A 20,094-nucleotide genomic window follows, 5' to 3' on the forward strand; every position below is an offset into this window, starting at 1 on the left:
TGCATGACAGTATAAGAAACCAGTTAGAGGCAAGATTACTTAATATTCATCTGGTGTGTCTCCGTCACCATGGCTCCATCAACTGTAGAGTATAATTACATTCTGATCTGGAAATTTTCTTCTCAAGACTTAATTTCCTAATCTGCAAAATAAGAATAATCCTTTCACACTGGAGTTTTTCCTTTCTCAAAGGGAGTAGATAGTATTATAATACGAGACAATTTAGGTGCTAAATAAGTAGAGATGTTCCTCACTCCATCTAACTACTCTGGGTCATATGCATGAGTAAAAGAAATAAAGGACAGGGTGTCAAGGACTTTGACGTTCTGTAGTATAACAATGAGTACATTTAGTAATAATGCATCATATATCCCAAAATAGAAGAGATGAATTAGGATGTGATTACCAGGACGAAATGATGGAATTTAAGGTGATAGATATGCTAATTATACTTGATAAATGACTAATGTACAAGAATCAAAATATCACATTATGCCTTATAAATATGTACAAAATATGCATAAGCAAATTAGACAAAGATTTTTAATAAAAAGGATTTGCAGACTAATGTTTCAAATTCAAGAATTTTATTTAGGGGCTGGAGAGATGACTCGGTGGTTTAGAGAATTTTGTGTCACCTACATAGTGGCTTACAACCATCTGTAACTCCAATTACAGTGGGTCCAACACCTTCTTCTGTCTCTGATGGGACTAATTTACAGGAGTGATGTACATACGTGCATGCAGACAAAACACTCTCACACATACAATAAAATAAATCTTTGAAAATACTAATTTAATTTTGAAACATTTGTGATTGTTATTCTAATTTAAATATGACTAGATTTTCCTTAGCTTCAGGTGTAAAAAGAAAAATGCCACATGTTCGGGAACACATACTATAGAATACCATAACTTTATAAATTCCATATCCTGGTGCAGCCTGATCCAGGGCACACCCCTACCCCTTACTCCAGACCCTTGGCAGTGGGACCATTAGAACCACCTTGCCCCCGAGTCCAGCAGACACCCCGGAGCAAGAAAGCGACATGGCAGCTCCGGCGAAGGCCGAGAACCTGTCCCTGGTGGTACACGAGCCTGGGGACATTCGCTTGGAGAACTACCCAATCCCTGAGTCAGGCCCAAATGAGGTGCTACTAAAGATGCATTCTGTGGGGATCTGCGGATCAGATGTTCACTACTGGCAGCATGGCCGAATTAGAGATTTTGCTGTGAAAAAGCCAATGGTGCTTGGGCATGAAGCTGCAGGAACAGTCATAAAAGTAGGAGAGATGAAGCATCTAAAACCAGGTGATCGGGTTGCCATCGAGCCTGGTGTTTCCCGAGAAACAGATGAATTCTGCAAGATTGACCGATACAATCTGACCCCCTCCATCTTCTTGTGTGCCATACCCCCAGATGACGGGAACCTCTGTGGCTTCTACAAGCACAGTGCTTATTTCTGCTACAAGCTTCCTGACAGTGTCACCTTTGAAGAAGGGGCCCTGATTGCGCCTCTCTCTGTGGGGATCTATGCCTCTCGTTAAGGTTCAGTTTCTCTGGGGAAGAAAGTCCTTGTGTGTAGAGCTGGGCGAGTTGGAATAGTCACTTTGCTTGTGGCCAAAGCAATGGGAGCTTCTCAAGTGCTGATTACAGCCCTATCTTCCTCTTGGTTGGCCAAAGCCAAGGAAGTTGGAGCTGATTTCACCCTCCAGATTGCCAAGGAGACCCCTCTGGAAATGGCCAATAAAGTTGAAAGCATGCTGGGGAGCAAGATGGAAGTCACTATTGAATACACAGGGGCAGAATCCTCCACCCATACAGGCATTTTGCCACTCGGTCTGGTGGGACCTCGGTGTTTGTAGGAATGGGCTCTGAGATGGTCAGTTTAGCCCTAGTGCACTCAGCTGTGAGGGAGGTGGATATCAAGGTTGTGTTTAGAAACTGTAACACATAGCCAAGGGCGATTCCCATGCTTGCATGGAAGACCTTGAATGTAAAGCCTTTAGTTACCCATAGGTTCCCTCTGGAGAAGCCTTTGAAAGGGAGTGGGGCTAAAAGTTACGATCAAGTGTGACCCCAATGACCAGAACCTCTAATGTGTATTCATCTGTGCCCTCAGCATCTAAGGGCTAAATGGCTAGGAATGGGAGGCCCTTGATGCAGAACTTTCTTTTGAATGGTAGAAATAATTAACTCATAATACGCAGAGAGTCTTAGCAGAGTCGGTGTGCCTTAAAGACAGAAGTGGGGATACTTCAGGGACCTTGTAGCCAGAATGAGATGCTTATATTGAGGAAAGTCTAGTAGAGAGAGCAGAGTTTGGCAGACGGGTGTCCAGAGCGTCCCTCTTCCTCTGGTATCTTCTTTGGGTGAGGACATAAAGCCTGGGAGTCCGGGTTCCACTGTGGCTGCCCAGGGAGTGGGACTGGCTTAGGAAGAAATGACTTCGTTAAGATGGAAGTGGTCCCATAGCTAATCTGCTGGTCTGGATGAATGGGTGTCATCTGTTGTAGTTCAGAGAATGGTGTTTGTCAAGCCAAGTATCAGTTGGTTTGATGGCAAAAGGGGAATCAGAAAAGGAACTTGCCAGGATAAAACAACAAAAGAATGAAACAAATCCTGTATGAGGTACACTAGCTTACATTCCTCAGGACCACCTCTTCCTCAGCATTGCATTTGTATTCTTCAGCATCACAAATATCACTACATTTGTAAAGTGGAGGACCACCTTCCCAACACTGTTCATTCACAGAAAGGAGCAGTGCCAGTTGCTAGGCAACCAGGAGACTTCCACCTGAAGATCTTAAATATTGCCTAATTAGTACAGAAGCCTTGCATTCCCGACTCAAGGGATTAAAATCCCCTCGAAACTCACTCAGAGCTTGTTATCCAAAAATGCTCCCCTTCTCATAGCTGGGTAAGGCTGGTGTTATCTGTTGGGATGGACACCACAAAACTTTTTATCCTAGGGCTTTTCTGCTTAAGATGTGGGTCTGAATCGAACCCTTTGTGATCTTAATTAAGAATGAGTACACAGTAATTGTGATGTAACTTGGACTGTGGTCTTTAACCCACATCTTTTGCTGTGGGTAGAGAATGGCTGGAAAGAATCTGCTGGAGAAGATAGATCATGGCCAATACTGGAGCTTTCTCAAAGCACACCGACTCTGCTAAAAAAATAAATTCTGTAGCTAGTGTCAGAAAAAAATTCATATCCTTTTCCTTGGTTTTTCTTTAAAATAAAAGAAAAGGCAAAATATTCTTCCATTGTAGATAGAACTCAAAATATAGGAGCTGATAAAACAGTGAAAAGACTGCAAAAGAAATAAAGCAGGAAGGACATTTCTGAATGTTTTACATCTTTGCAATGGTGACTGTAAGGGTGAACAAAATCATCAAAATTGGTTGAACTGAAATGTGAGGCTCTTCTCGCCTGCTGTTTCCCACATCTGTCATGCACACATAGTAAATCTACTCTGAGCAATGTTCAAGCATGGACACCTCTGTTATTAGCTACGTTTCATGCTGTCCAGCATGAAAGCTAGTGTACCTCATACAGGATTTGTTTCATTCTTTTGTTGTTTGATGCTGTTGTTGTCTGTTTGTACCCACTGGCCAGCCACTTCCTCATCTCCCTAGTCCCCAGCACCTACTCACCACCCTTCTGATTTGCTCCTGGAGATTCAACATTTCTAGATGTCACATGTAAATGAGATTATGTGATATTTGACATTCAGCAGCTGGTTTATTTAACATAAATCTTCTTGATTCACCCATGTTTTTACAAATGAAATGATTTCTCTTTTTAAGGCTGACTTCATTCATGGTGTATAATACTCCATTTATCATTAGTAGATACTTAGATTGATTCCATATCTTGCCTATTGTATGGTAGTACCTTTGACCCATTTATTTCCTTACTCAACAGTGGGAGTGTTTTCCCTTTTATGAAATCATTCCTTTAGAACTTTTAATTTTCTATGAAAATCTCCAATATCATAAGTACTTATGGTTTTCCAGAGCAAATTTTGTATCAGTAGTATTATTGCTATTCGGGGCTATTGTTTTGTTTGTTTTTTGTTTTTTGTTTTTTTTAATGACCACAGGGTTTAGTTTTCTTTTGGTGCATACCACCAGTGGATTTAGTCAAACTGTCACTTCCTTCCAGATTATCAAGGCAAGCCTTCAGCAATAACACAACAGATATGTGACCCTTGGGTGACCTCCTGGGTCCGCATGGAAGTCTGATTCAGGCAGGGTGATCTGTTACAACCATGCCTGAAGCCTGCTGATTGGTTTTTCTGTCACCCTAATCAGATACAAGCATATTTAATTCCTATAACCACATCTTAAGGCAGTGTGTTGATCTATTTACTAAGATTCAAATGTATTTACTAGCTCAGAAATTTAATATGGGGGAATATCTACCATTTTATACTCTGTTTGGTTCATTTTAATCTTCTCTATTAGTGCCTTAGGAATTTTTCTTCATTGCTATCCCAAAAAGCATTGTATGAAATATAGAAAGCAAACTGTATGTCCAACTGATTCACAACTAGTAAAACATGAAAAATCTAGAAGTCTCAGCTGTTTTTAAAATTATTGAAGCAAACCAAATATATTGAGCACAAAGAGATTAAAGGAAAAGAAAGAGAGGAAAGATAAGTCAGTCTGAGGAGACAAATAAATAAAAAGTCTAGTTTTCTATTCAGGCTTTCTAAGGAGAATAGAGGAGCTGATGTGACAGTTACAATACCCTAGTATTGTAATTAACATCAAGCCCTAAATGTCCTGAGCAGAGCAGGATGTAGTTCACTAGTAGTTGGCATGGGCTATGGGTCACAGACTCCGTCCCTAGCACACACACACACACACACACACACACACACACACACACCATAAATAAAAAATAAAATAAAATAAAATAAAAATTCTTAGCAGTCAAATGTGAGCTGGTTAAGAGGTTTATAGAAACTTTCCTAGGCACGGCATGCCCTTGCACTCATGAAATCACAGATAGCCTGTATGAGACTGGGCCCTTTATCATTCTGTCATGGATGGAGAATGGGCTCATTCATCCCATATTCCCTGAGAAGCCATCAGCAGTTACTTGAGGAGGAGCAATTTTTTTTCATTGATGTAGCCACTAGTTAATTGCCCATGCTTCAATACATAACTCCCAGCCCATGCTCATGTAAACAACCCTAATTAAACTCAGTGGGCCCTACACATACATACACGCTAGAGATTAAAGTTGGGGGGAGCTGCTGGGAAGAAGAAGGTTCAGTAGGAGAGGGAGGGGATGAGAGGGTAATGGGAGGGTGTTATGATCTGATCAAAATACATTATATACATGTATGAAGCTGTCAAAATTAAAATTTTAAATATAATTAAAAAACAAGGCTTTTGATGTAAAAAATTAATAAGCATATGCTATGAAGGCTAAAAGGAAAACAAAATAGAAACCTACAACTACGCTTGATAACTAAAATCCACACAGATTTTACTGTTGAAAACCAACTGTACAAAAAGCTGCAGCAAATCCAGGCCCTTGGCTCTGTCAGCTAAGCATAGCTCACCACATCATGAGTCAAAACAGAGGTCAGGGTTATGTGTGTCTCCTCAATGAGTCCTGGTGTAAATCAACTAACAGTCCTGTGATTTATTTTAGAAAGAATATGACATTGACTCAAATAAGTGCTGGTATTAGATTATCCAACATGCTATGGGAATTCAGAGGAAACAGTCCCCCATTCTAATTTGGGTAGAAATTACAGGCAGGAAATTATAGAACATTGCCTCAGAGTGGCTTTTATAACAGAACTTCAGGCTGGGTAAGTTTTAGAATCATTCTGTTATTTGTATTTTGCATATTCATAGAAATATTATAAAACACAGATCAGCAAACAAAGAATCATACATAGTCTCATAAAATAAAATGAAAAGCCTGTAACGCTACTGATTAGCCAAAGAAAGGAAAAAAGAAGGAAGGGAGGGAAGGAGACAGACAGACAGAGAGAGAGAGAGAGAGAGAGAGAGAGAGAGAGAGAGAGAGAGAGAGAGAGAGAGAAACAAAGAAAGAAACAAAGAAACAAATAAAGAAACAAAGAAATGCCCACTGTTAACATTTTCTTCTTCTCCTCCTCCTTTTCCATGCCTAGAACTGAACTCAGAGCCTTGTGAATGCTAAGCACATGCTCAACTACTAAATTACACACCAGCCACACAACAAGCAGAGACAAGCAACTTCATTAGAAACACGTAACTTTCCCAAAGCTCCCTCAGATATGTTATGAATATGTTATATCATTCTGGAATTTGCTTTCGGGTAAGAATCTCTCTCTGTGTTTATGTCTGATTCATCAGCTACCATTTTACAAACATTTGAGAATTTCCAGTTTTTGTTATGATGGCTACTTTAAATGTGTTAACATGCCTTACCAAATATTTTCTTCAGTACTTAGGAGTGAATTACTGAGAGTTTTCCTGACAATATGTAAACTGGTTCTGAATTTGGAAGCCTCCTTTTAAACAAACAAGTTTGTTCTTTGACAATTTCATTCATGTATATAACGCCTCTGGCTCCTCTCTGTCCCCTCCCTGTCCTACCCAGTTTCCCTCCCACCACCACCAGCCTCCCTTCTGCTCTACAAATCTCTTCCTCATAGTCATGATTTTTTGGTTTGAAAATAGAACCAAGTATGCAAGTAGTTTTGTGGTGTTGGGTTCTTCAGTTAAAACAGCAAGAGAAGACACTTAATGGAATATAAAGATAAGAGCTGAGTGAGCATGCCACTAAGGAGAAAGCAGCATTTTCACAGAACCCGTGCCTTCTTCCAGACCATCTCAATTCAATGTCAACCAAAACAGAACTTTGGCTGTCTAGGGTTTTGTTTTGTTTCGGTTTTTAGTGTCATATACCAGTTACTTCATGTCCAGTGGAAGAGTGGAAGAAAAGGGTCAGGAACCAAACTGCAGCTTTCTAGCTGAGAATGTATTCTCTGACTGTAACAAAATTCTGGAGTGGAGTAGCAGACTCCCTTTATAGAAGGCACTTCCTGTCTGTCACTGGAACACGTCTCTCATATCTGCATCTTCTGTTTCCAGCTGGGCAGGTGTGTGTGTGTGTGTGTGTGTGTGTGTGTGTGTGTGTGTGTGTGTGTGTCTCACTGATTGGTTCCGAATCCAGCTAGAATCTGATCTGCCTCACAGACAAACCCTGTGCTTCACAGTAGGCTTTCTTTGGTTCACTGTCTGCCTCTTGACCTTAAACACCACAGAACCATTGCCCTGCCACCTTCACATGTATATGAGCACTGTTTTCAGTCTTGGCTCCTTCCTTGGGTTAAGACAGGATGTCACAGGGAACACGACACAGGATGTTTACAGGACAGTGAAGCAACAAGGTGTTCTAAGACAAGCTCTAGAAGTAGGCTACTCAATGGCTTCAGAAAGTCCCTAAAAGGGACCAGATTCAATAGACCCCCTCCCTTCCCCAAACTACAGAAACAAGAAGGACTGCTGAGGGACACTTTCAGACAAGCTTAACTGCTGGAAGAAGCTCAGACTGAAGAACCAAACTGCCTGGAAAGAACACTTTATATCCCATTAAGTTGCCTGCAGGTTGTTCAGTGCAGTTCAGATTTCCAAGTGTCATGATCTGTCACCTAGGTTGAGGTGACTTCGGTGATACAGCTGTCATTTCTGCTCCTGTAAGTAACCCTTCACTCTTGTAATTAACCCAATGAAATGAACTGGTTTGCATGTTGGACTTTGGTGCATAGTTACTTTATACATAGTTCATAGTTATACTTTATACATAGTTCATAGAACTATACATATACATAGTGCATAGTTCCCTATTTGGGGTGAGTAGTCATTTGTTCACATCTTCCCAGGAACAGTGTCACACAACAAGGTTCAGGTTATTGGATGCTTCTGGTATAATGTATTGACAAACAAGGCAATATCTTAACTGAAAGTACAAAGTAAGCTAACTGCACAAGAAACAAAATAAATACAAGGATAAGACAGGAAAGACTTGTATATGAGGATACTGACAAAGCACTGGGAAACCTAACAAACATTCACAACACAAGTGAATTAGGCAAGGACTTACCAAGCAGGACAACTGTCTTTGAAAAGGCAATGGTAACTAACTACGGGTCCTCCCCACAAATTGCACCTATCTATAAGTCTGTGACTCCCTAAAACCTAGCCATAGACCACCATGGAGAAATAGATGACAATTCTAATTAAAGAAGGGAAAAAAATCCAAGTTAAGAAATATTTCAGTCTGTGACAATCACTTTATCTGAACCACAAAGTCTGCTGTGGTTTGACTGTGAGAAGTGGGCCTCAGAAGACATTAGGCTGTGATGTCATCTCCTTCATGAAGAGGACTGATATCCTTATGAAAGAGGTATCACAAGGCTGTATGACTAGCCAGATCTTTTGTCTCCCACTACGTGAGGACACGACGCATCTATTCAGCACACATCAAATGCTAGCACCTTGATATCAGACTCTCCTGACTTCGGATCCATAACAAGTGACCTTGTATTTGTCATGGGTTAACCATTCTTGGCTATTCTAGTACAGTAACATGAACAGGCTAAGACAATGCTGTAGATGTTAGTTAGCACACATGTGTGATTAAATATCCCCAAGTTAGCCTAGAAAACATTCAACCTGAACCTCTTATTTGAAGCTTGTTATTAGTGTTTGTATAAAGTTTACAAGATAATCAGAAGGAAGATGATTTAGATCCTGGTAATTCGATTTAAAAAAAAAAAAAAAGAAATCAGCAAACATCGCATCCAAACAATCTAAGCTATTGTCCGTCTGGCTTCTGTACAATTTTATCATTAAGCATCTTTCATCTAAATAATTCAGGAAGGATTATTAATGGTCCTTGATTCTCTACCAAATACCTCTTTGCTGTTCTGTACAACAGAATCCAGAAATTGTTGAGGATAATTCAGCCTGTGTGGTTTTGCTGGATCAGATATGTCTCTGAGAAGGAAATGGTAAAGGAAGGAGGCGGGTCTTAGTTACATCTAAATATGAGCAGCTCTTTATGCACTGAGAGCGCAAGACCACACTTTGTAAGAGTGCAATGCAGGAAACTCACCTGGAATCTGTTTTATTTCTAAGAACATTTTCCAACCCTTGTGGTAGGAAAGGCCACAAAAACCAATCCAAAAGCACCAAGTTTAAACCCAGTCTGGAGAAGTCCCTCTGCTTGGATAATTTTCCCTGTTGCCACTCATCAGAAGACAGGTTTACCAACACACCCACCCTGAATCCAAGCCAAGAGCAAGCAGCATTGTGGAATCTGGGCATCAGGGTGGAAGGGTGGCCAGGGCACCAGCAGATAGAAACATGAGGGGACTGCTGGGCAGCAGCTGGAGGAAGTTTGGCCATGCTGGCAGGGGGACGTACGAGTGGCTAACCAGCGAACCAAGCCTGACACTTCTGGAGCCCCAGCTGCAGGTCTGTATCTCTGAATTCAGTCATTTCTTCCCCCACAGTATGTTACTTAGATCTTTAATCCAACAATGTCTCTGCTTTCAGGTTTTAAAACTTAGTGGCTACGCTGAACAGTAAATTGATATAATAAAAATATGAGCTCTCTGATTAGCAGTCTGTGGGAAATAGTATGAGGGCTGAGGGGGTAGGCAATCACAAATGTATCATAGGAACATTTGCTCTATCAATTATAGATCAAAGAACACCTGAGGTGAGGAACCAAGTGCTTTTTTTTTTTATGTGTGTTTTAGCTGTGTTCTGTGTTCAGTGTGCAATGTCTAGATGTTATATACAAACCTAGGAGGCTGAGGCTGTTGTGCCTAGCTGTGTAGTGAGCACTGTATCTACCAGTTCACAGAAACCTAGCATCTTCAAGAAGGACAGCAGTGGATTAAGGAAGTTTTCTCTTTCACTGCTTTAAGTTGTCTGGCAAATCACCAAAAAAGTATCAATCTGAGCATCATTAAAGAAAAAAATGTATAGAAATCTATGAACAAAGATCCTATAATCAGAGGATAAATGAATGGCATGCTGACCATACATGAAAGGAAAATAAACTCATTTTCTCATTTCCTAGAACACTGGAGAGATTGGTGTTTAAAATTTCCTAAACCTGTATCTATAGAAAATACATCCTAGTATAGAAAGATAGATCCTCCACACGTTGTACCTTGAACTTGGAATTTTTCTAAAATGTCCCTTGAATAAACACAAACATCAGAAAACGATTAGAAGTTAAGAAACAACTTTGATGGTACATGGAGAGAAGAAAATCTTGCTTTTTTAATAGGATGAATTCTCCTACCCCCACTCTTAAGTTTTGACTGATAATATTTTTATTTGCTCCCCAGCTTAAGGAGACGTGCCAGAGCTTAACTGACCTTACTAACCAGCAATTCAGCACTCTTGAATAAACAATGGCTTCTTCCTCTCAAAAAATAAAAAAAAAAATAAAAAGAAAGAAAGAAGAGAAAAGAAACAACTTTGAGTATGGGAAAGGATTTTAGAGGCTTTGAGCAGGTATAATAAATTTTCTATATTAAGGACACACAGCGATTTCAACCATCATAGCATGAATAGTCCAATAAGGAAATTAAGAATACTAAAATGCATTTGCACTATAGCTCTGAAATTTCCTTAACTGGAAAATAGAGTACTTTGTCTCAGGAGATTGTAGTACTCTTCATGCTAAACAATAAAACAAAACAAAAACAATTCTAATACTATTTAGTATTTGGAGAAAAGTAATAAACCAGTGATAATACCGATTTCATTTAGGACTGCATTATTTTTTCCTTTCCCAATTTTTCACAACTAATATTGATACTATTAAGTGTGGCATCATTGTAAACAACAGCATCTACTACTTAAAACCTTTTAAATAGAATGTTAAGTACCTTTGTATCCAGTCATATTAAATTTATCAGGTATAATAGAGAATTTAAAATTTGATGATCATAGTAGGCCAGAAACCATTATCATGTTATTGACATAGAATAAATTAAAACTCACATTGCAAAAAATTAGCTGTGTTTTTATGGGCGATTATTATTTTAAAGGGGATGGTATCTTTAACATTTTAAAGAGAAAAGGAATTACAGTTAAATTACTCAAATTTGATTTGCTATTTCAGTGAATTCCTTTATAGTTTTATGAATTCTTAAGCTTTTAAAATAAAAGTCCCATATTATGTCACAGTATATTTTAAGTACATTATTCTAATATTAACTAAATTATACGTGAAAAAACAAAAGAAATCTCTAGTTTAAAAATATCAATCACACACAAAATACATTACTAATTTTTCCTGAATATATACACATATACATAAAATATGAATTTAGTAATGCTAAATATTATGCTCACAGTATTTTCTAGCATTATCAACACAACTTCTAGGTTTCTCATGGTTGTCACCTGTATGTATGTATGCATGTATGTATGTATATACACATATATTTTTTTGAGACAGGGTTTCTCTGTGTAACAGCCCTGGCTGCCTTGGAACTCACTTTGTAGACCAGGCTGGACTTGAACTCACAGAGATCCACCTGCCTCTGCCTCAAAAGTGCTGGGATCAAAGGCGTGCACTGCCGCCACCACCACCAAGCTGTCTTTAGTATTTTACTGTTAGTAAATTTGAGTGGCTTGAAACATGAAGATAAAGTCTCACCATTCACTGAGATCTTTATACAAATTAACTCACTTCAATCCTTTGCTAATCCTCAAAATCAGACACCATTATTTCCATTACCAAGAGGAAAAACCTCCTGTCCAGAGGTGGTAAGTGTTCTCCATGGTCACATAGGAGAGGGTTTTTAAAAGAAGCTGTCACACCCAAAGATCACAGCTGCTCTGCATCTTAAGACCTTTGTTTTTGAGGCTGCTTGAGCTAAAAATCTCAATTCATATATTACCAAGAATAAAATATCTGGCGATGTAAGCAGAGAATCAACCATCTAATTTTGAGCCAAAAGAAAAACACACATTGTAAAGTCTTCAGGGAATAAGAAAAGATTATCCATACAAAGTAAGATGAGCTGGTTGTCCTGCCCATCAAAGTCAGAACTCCAAAAATAAGGGCAAGAAGGGAGAGCATCAACTCTCATGGTAGAGCCTATGCTTATTATTCCTACCCAATGAGCTTGCTATTTTGTTTGCTCCTTCTTGTTTTTCTTTCTTTCTTCCTTCATTTCTTTCTTCTTTTCTTTAAGATTTATGTATGTATACAGTGTTCTATCTGCATGTTTTGCCTCAGAAGAGGGCATCAGATCTCATTACAGATGGTTGTAGCCACCATGTGGTTGCTGGGAACTGAACTCAGGACCTCTGGAAGAGAAGTCAATGCTGTTAACCTCTAAGCTATCTCTTTAGCCCTCTTTTTATTATTATTATTATTATTATTATTATTATTATTATTATTATTATTATTATTATTTTAAACACATTTTTCACCTTTGAAGTATTTCTTTCCCATGGTCACGGGTATTTTCATTTTTACTTTGTGCTTTATTCATATAATACAGAAACTTTTAAATACATCCTTAGTGACTGATCTTAAAATAATATGCATGCAATTACAAGATATTTTTAGGCTGCATTTTAACTCTGCTATTGAAGCATCATTGTGACATTATTTACTCCATTAGGAACCATTATTATTTTTGTGAGCTAACACTACAGAAAGTAAAATCTTTTAGGTTGCATAGGAAATTTCATGTAATTTACTTGTTTGTTTTGAATTATGTACCCCAGGCTGATCCCAAACTTGCTATGTAGCCAAGGCTAGACTCATGCTCCTCCTGCTTTCTTCCCTTTCCCTCTACCACTGCTGGGATTGAAGGTTTGAGTCACTACATTGGATTATGTATAAATTCTTTTTTTCTTAAAATTTCAGAAACTTTCAGGTCACAGGTAGTGGTATACACCCAGGAGTCAAAGACAATCTCTGCAAATTCAGAGACAGCCAGGATTAAATAGCAAGACTCTGTCTCAACATCTCCTGCAAAAGTAAAAATAAATATATAGATGGATAAATTTTCAATATTGTTTGTCAAACCAATATTACATAATCAGGCTTAAGTATAACTCTAAGTGCAGCTATGAAATCTGAACTCATTAATTATTTACATGTGGTATGAACTTATATCCATATGAGATTTTGTTCCAGAATTAAAGATGAATGGCATGTGAGTCTTCGGTGCCAATAAAACACTGTTGGCCTAATTCTAAACAAAGTAAGTAGATGATGCAGGTTCCCGGTGAAAAGAATAATAGGTGGACTTACCAAAATTCCTAACATTTTAATCTTGATGTCAGTGTGCATGGACATTCCGAATGCATACTTCACGTGTCCTTCGCATTATTTCACCTGGGGTCTCTAGGCTAAACTTGCAAGGCCCATTGCCGTCATCCTCTAACTCATCTCCTTGCTAACTCCAGGGCACCCAGCAGATGAGTTCCACCCAGGCGGATGTGAAGCCATTCCTGTGCATCCTACTTCCGGCCACCATCATGCTCTTCCTGGCCTTCTTGCTGCTTTTCCTGTACCAACGCTGCCAGGCCCCACAGGCCCAAGGCCAGGTGTTCAGCATCGACCTCCCAGAGCCGCCTTCCATAGAGGTGACCGACTTCTTGCCCAGCCGGCCTTGGGGCAGCGAGCAAACTGTCCCTTACTCCCCACTACCTGTCTTTGGGACCCTGCACCTGACCTGCCTGCCACCCTCCTACGAAGAAGCCATGGGGAACCTTCCTGGGAAAGAAGTCCTGGGCATGGTGCCTCAGAATGGAGAAGAGTCACTCTGATCAGAGAAAGAAAAGCAAACTGCGCTGGAAACCTAAAACATGTTCCCTACCCTTACAGATGGTACAGGGAAAGAGAGGCCATCCAGACCCAAGAAGCTGAGAGTCACTGATGTCCTATCCTTAGGGTGCTTCCCAGTTCCTTAGGGAAGAGACCCTCCAAGTCCTTAGACATACCCGAACTCCCCTAAATCAGTAACACCCCTTAGAGAAGTGGAAAAGTTCGGTGTCAAGAAAACAAATGAACCAGTCGAATGACTAGGCTAATTCCTAAACTAACTAGGAATTGGTTCCGAACAGCTAGGAAAAAAGGTAGGACCAGCTAAAAGCGAGTGCTTTTGCTTCCGCGTGAAATTTGGGTTCCTGAATCAGTTTTGCAGGGTTCTCTTAGCTTTACTTCTGTGACCATTTCAAGACACATAGAGAGTCCTAGAAGCAATAGAAAACATTCCTAGAGCTTCGGGGTAAAGTGTACTGTAAATAGTAATGGTCTCTGTTTTAATATAAATGAAAATACAGATCTGAAAATATTTTAGTTAAAAAAATAACCCTTTCTAGCATTATTTCCTTTTTGTGTGGCTGTCATATCTATCTGTTCTCTGGTTTGTTTTATGGAGTGGAGATGGAATTTGTCTGGGTTCCATAGGAATATCTCCCAGGGAACAAGTGCTATATAGAAGGGATGGTTACTATAATCTTGCATTGTCTTAATATTTTTCATGCTATGTCATTTTCGCATACTATAGAGCAACTGTATTACCCTAGAACACCATAACTGACTCTGTTGTAGTCTTCACCATTGGAAATAAAGGTAAAAAAAAAAAAAATTGGGTCACATGGTTAAATGGAATAGACTGCCTCTAACAGAAACCTCACAAACAAGGTAATCCCAACCCTGGCTTTACAGACATCACAGTAATAGACCTGTAAAGGCAGAACTATGACCAGAAGCCTGGTCTCTATATGTCCTGAGGAGTGCCTTCACAGAAGTATATGTTTTTCCCACAAATATCATTCAGGTAAGACTCCGCTCATACTCCTCATGGGTTTGGGGCTCTCACTGTAGGCTAGTTTGGGGTTAATGACAATCTTCCTTGATCATTTTCCAGTGGGGAAATACTTGGGAGGTGGATCACAGTAGCCATGGAGATAACAAAGTAGACATTGGTGTGTGGGTGTGACATAATTCTTAAAATCTTACTCGCTAATATGCTTTATTAAAAACAACTTTTGTTGTTTTTACAATATAAATTAGACAATTCTTTGATGAGCCCGGGTGATATGATCAAAACAGTGTAGCTTTTTTCTCTTTGACACTTTTATGCCACATTTGCAATGTTGTAGATTTTAGGAAAGCAACAAAGGAAGCAAAAATAGGGTACTTTTCTCTTAAAATGGAATCCAGTAGGAATAATGGTTTTAGCTCTGAAAACTAAAGTAAATATAACCCATGAAGGTGGACAATCAACAAAATTTCTTTTAGCTCAATTTCTTGTAAGGAAAATTCTCTAAGAGTCTTTGAAGGAAATAAATACACAAGTGCAGTGAGCCTTCTGCAGAGTTTTCTGACCTAAGAATCTAGTTGTGTGGGAGGCAGCTGTTCCTTTGCCATTTTTCCTTCCTCCTTCCTGTTTGCCATCAGAACTCTGATTTGGTTCTGGGATCTTAAACCGCCATATTGAGACAGGCACACTCCAAACACAGAGAAGTACCATCATAATAACACTGTTTCAGTTCCTTCATCACAGACTGATCGGGTTTTAGGAGTTAAGGGGAGATCTGTAAGGGTGAGAGGCTTTTCCTAGAAACGTTTGCCTTATCATTATAAATGAAAATTTGGGACTAAGGAGATGACTCAATCAGTAACGTGTTTGCCAGGCAAGCATAAGGACCAGAGTTTGATTGCCAAGAACACACATTAAAAAGCCAGGTATTTGGGGCTGAAGAGATGGCTCAGCCTGAGTTCAATTCCCACAACCATCTGGTGCCCTCTTCTGGCCTTCAGGCAGATAAATAAATAAATAAATAAATAAATAAATAAATAAATAAATAAATAAATAAATAAAAGCCAGGTATTCATTACTCTTTCAGCTCTGGGGAAGCAGAGACCAGGAGATTTCCTGGGCTTGCTAGCCAGATACTTTATTCAAATTGGTGAGGGAGGTCTGGTTTCAAAAAAAAAAAAAAAAAAAACCACTGTACAGAACAATTAAAGAAGACACCCAATGTCAAACTTCAGCCTTGATATACATGTAACACACAGGCATACACCCACACGTGTGCACACATTTAAAAAATCCAATACAAATGCCGCCAAAAATGAAGTATTCTTATTCTTTGTTGGACATCATATCTGCATGCGATGTCTGGGGCTACTACAGCTGTTTTGCAGTCATGATAATGAGAGTAACAGAACAGGAAAATAAGAAACATGCACTAATGGCTGAGTAGAGCAGCATGTATGTAACTAAGCCTACAGTCCACCCTTTCATATGATTTTAAATCATTCAGGACAGGCTTACTACACATAGATCAAATAATCCCCACAGCTACAGTTTCTAAAGACAAGCATTACTGTGTTTTCAAATGTTTTGATGGCATTTACTGCTAGCCCCTGATGAGATGGCTCAGTGCTTATGATGAACTAGACATTTAAAAGTATTTATTGTATTACAGTGTGTGTGTGTGTGTGTGTGTGTGTGTGTGTGTGTGTGTGTGTGTGTACTGAAGTACCTGCAGAGGCAGCCACAGTTCCCCTAAAGCTAGAGTTGTAAGCTATCTGATAAGAAGGCTCCAGTCCTTTGGAAGAGTAGCCAGTGCTCTTAATCACTGAGCCATCTCTCCAAACACCTAGAAATGCTTTCTAGAAGTACTAAGTGACCTTTCCCAGAAGACAGCTTGAGAAGCACTAGTGTCCTAGATATCACTGATGAACCTTTTGGATTTTTGAATTTATTTATTATGTACACAGCGTTCCTGCAGGCCAGAAGAGGGCACCAGATCTCATTATAGATGGTTGTGAGCCACCATGTGGTTGCTGGGAATTGAACTCAGGGCCTCTGAAAGAGCAGCCAGTGCTCTTAACCTCTAAACCATCTCTCCAGCATCCCCTTTCAGTTCTTAATCACTAGCCACATTTTTATGTCTGTCTGGATCTGAGCTCCTACAAGCAAGTTCCAAAATACTTAGGCATGGGATGACCCTAGAGATAACTATGCAGCATCCATAAACAGCATTATAATGGACTGTTTTGTGTATATGTTGGGAGGAACAGAGACAGTGCACCACTGTAACACTTCAGTTCTATAAACGTCATCAAGAGGTCAGCCTGATTCCTGCCTGTTCTTTTTATTGAGGTCTACTCCCTCTAAGGAGATGCTTTTTCTCAAAATAAAATGAGCAGGAAGAAATGTCCATAAGAATAGATTGCTATTTCATAAAAGCCACTGTCTAGAAATATTCTTTAATGTGTCCCAGTAAAGACACAGTATGATGATTCTATAGCTACATTGAAAGCCCCACACAGAGTGGAAGTTTCATTGTAGCTGCCTGAAGACTACCAATCCATCTTCAATCAAGTTATTATTAGAACCCTCACCCCGCCTCATAGATGTTCAAGGTCTAGGTTTCTTCTAAATGCTTTGGAAAACATACACTATCTAGTTGTGATATATTTAGTAGTCTAATTTTACTCGGAAGCATGAACCCTTTTTTGAACTTGTGTGTTGTGTGTATGGGCATGTGTGTGTACCCATAGTGCACATGTGCTTGTGGAAGCCAGAGGCCAGTGTCCTCCTCTGTCACTCTCCACATTATGTTTTGAGGCAAAGTCTCTCAGTGTTTTGGTCTCCTGTTTTAGCTAGACTGTCTGGCCCTGAGGATCTGCTTGTCTGACCCCAAAATGCTGGGATTATGGATGCATACCACTTTTGCATGGATGCTGGGGATCATACTCCATTCAGTCCTCATGCTTGAGTAGCCCTACTTTACCACTGAGCCATCCCCATCCCTCAAACCCAAAACCTTTAAGACAAATATGGCTGGCCTCTAAGTCCCAGAAAGCATACAAGTCTGACTCTGACTAAAATCAATGTTTTTAATTGTAAAGGCATTTGCACCTTTAGATTTTAGTTTTCTTACCTTTCACTCCACAATTCAACACATTTCTCTCCATTTCCTGTGATACATAAAAAGGTGGTTTCTTCACAGGTGCCCCTAAAATCATTCAATGGCTATTTGGTATCTAATAAGTTCTCTGCTTGGCATTCATTCAACATTTATCAAGCAATTATCTATCTTCTGCTGAGCAGGTGCTCAGTGAAAAATGAGCCTCATGGATTGTGTGCAGCCTAAATAATGGAAGAGTACCGTAATTCTCATCAAAACTAAAGATACCAACCAAGAGGGAAAATTACGTTTACTGCTAGTAAACCAAGGAGCTACCCATTTTATAGTTACCGCATTTGAGATGGTAGAAACAGTTTTAAAAATCAAACATGTAATTATGGTGTGGGGGCAAAAACACAATCCCACAGTAAAATATGACTTCACATTAATACATGTGAAGACCAGGAAAAATTTATTTATTGATAAAATGCTTCAAAATCTACTACAGCCCCACCCAAAGTAAATTCTCATCAAGTTATAATTTCTAAAACAAATCACATCACTCCAGTGTCATAAAAATGTTCTTATTTTTAATGATTTATTTAGTTTTATTTTATGTGCAATAGTATTTTACCTGTACATTTGTCTGTGTGAGGGTGTCAAATCACTTAGAACTGGGGTTACAGACAGTTATGAGCTGCCATGTGGGTGCTGGGAATTGAACTTGGGTCCTCTGGAAGTACAGCCACTGTTCTTAACCACCGAGCCTTCGCTCCAGTCCCTTTATTCTCCTTCACAGATTCTGTGAACACTACAGGAACAACCTACATCTCCAGGACCTCTAAAGTCTATCTCAAATAAGACTTGAGGGTATCTGGAAGTGACTCATTGGAAGGGCTGGAATTATCTGAATACTTGTTACTGTAATTTGAATGTAACATATCCCATGTGTGCTCATGAGATTGATCACTTGGTCTCCAGTCAATGGCATTATTTTGGGATATTGTAGAACCATTATGGGGCAGAGGTTGACTAGAGAAGTAGGTCATGAAAGTGTAGGTGGGCCTGACATTTTAGAGCTTGGTCCCACTTCCCATCTTCTCTCTGTTTCGTGACTGCAGACTTTGATGCCACAAACCATCTCACTTTCCTATTAGCATGTCCTCTTCTTCGTGGTGGGTGGTAGCTACATAAACTAAGAAGCTCTTTCTTGTCAGTGGTTTTTAAACAGCACCAATGAAAGTAACCAATACAGAAAGTGGGTACCGAGTCTGGAGCTAATACTGAGAGTGAGCCTGGCATGTAGTTTGTGTGCCTTTAGGACTACTCTGCAGGAGGAATGTAGGAGAGTTGGGAGTTGCTAGGAGACAGCAGAGGTCTGTATTCATGAACTTTCCAGTCTTTCCTGGACATGCACAGAGCAAGGACACCTTTGGATTGCCCATTGCACACACACACACACCCAACTGAGGTCAGAGAGGCTGCTCTGCCTTCTTGTTATAGATCACACATTCCAACAATGTCCTGGTCACACAGTCCACTCATTTGTCATGGTTTCCTCCTCCATGTACTTTTTTTTTTTTTCAAGACAGGGTTTCTCTGTGGCTTTGGAGGCTGTCCTGGAACTAGCTCTTGTAGACCATGTGGTCTCGAACTCACAGCGATCTGCCTGCCTCTGCCTCCCGAGTGCTGGGATTAAAGGCGTGCGCCACCACCACCCGGCTTCCTCCATGTACTCTTAGCTGGTGAGTCTCTGTGTGCAATGGCCTCCAGGTACAGTCACTGGCCACTTCTCCTCAGTGCAAGAGCAGGTTGTTAAAAAGCCTTGGGGAGAAATTACATGTGCCAGAGGAGCTTCATTCAGGCATAAGGTAAAATGTTATTCGCCATGAGTTCACTGTTTATGAATCAACTTAGTGGGGGCAGGGGAATGTTTAGTCTGGCATCTTTATAAACCAAGTCCAGTACTGATTGGCTGACAAAAATGTTGTAGCCAGAAGCTCACAGGAACCTACTCTGTATTGCCCTATGGTAAAGGTCCAGGATTCACTGATCTCAGTACTCATGGGAACTGTATAGAATGTGACTACCACAGACATGAAGATCCTGCTACAGTGCCTGGTGCTCCCTTCCCTAACTGGGATTAATAGT

At 39.8% G+C, this 20,094-nt stretch overlaps 1 protein-coding gene and 2 pseudogenes across 1 annotated transcript; 2 read left to right on the forward strand and 1 right to left on the reverse strand.

Moving 5' to 3' along the window:
* The first annotated feature begins 1,034 nt into the window (after nt 1-1,034).
* LOC100750341 lies at nt 1,035-2,099 on the forward strand (annotated as a pseudogene).
* A 4,864-nt stretch (nt 2,100-6,963) lies between these two features.
* On the reverse strand, nt 6,964-8,573 carry LOC113834229 (annotated as a pseudogene).
* Nucleotides 8,574-9,387: 814 nt separating this feature from the next.
* Smim28 (small integral membrane protein 28) lies at nt 9,388-13,839 on the forward strand. Its single transcript, XM_027401890.2, has 2 exons — nt 9,388-9,498; nt 13,477-13,839. Exons 1-2 carry the CDS (start codon nt 9,388-9,390, stop codon nt 13,837-13,839), a joined length of 474 nt encoding a protein of 157 aa, XP_027257691.2.
* The last annotated feature ends 6,255 nt before the right edge of the window (nt 13,840-20,094 follow it).

The sequence above is a fragment of the Cricetulus griseus genome, chromosome 2, assembly GCF_003668045.3.
Source record: "Cricetulus griseus strain 17A/GY chromosome 2, alternate assembly CriGri-PICRH-1.0, whole genome shotgun sequence".
Taxonomy (NCBI): Eukaryota; Metazoa; Chordata; class Mammalia; order Rodentia; family Cricetidae; genus Cricetulus; species Cricetulus griseus.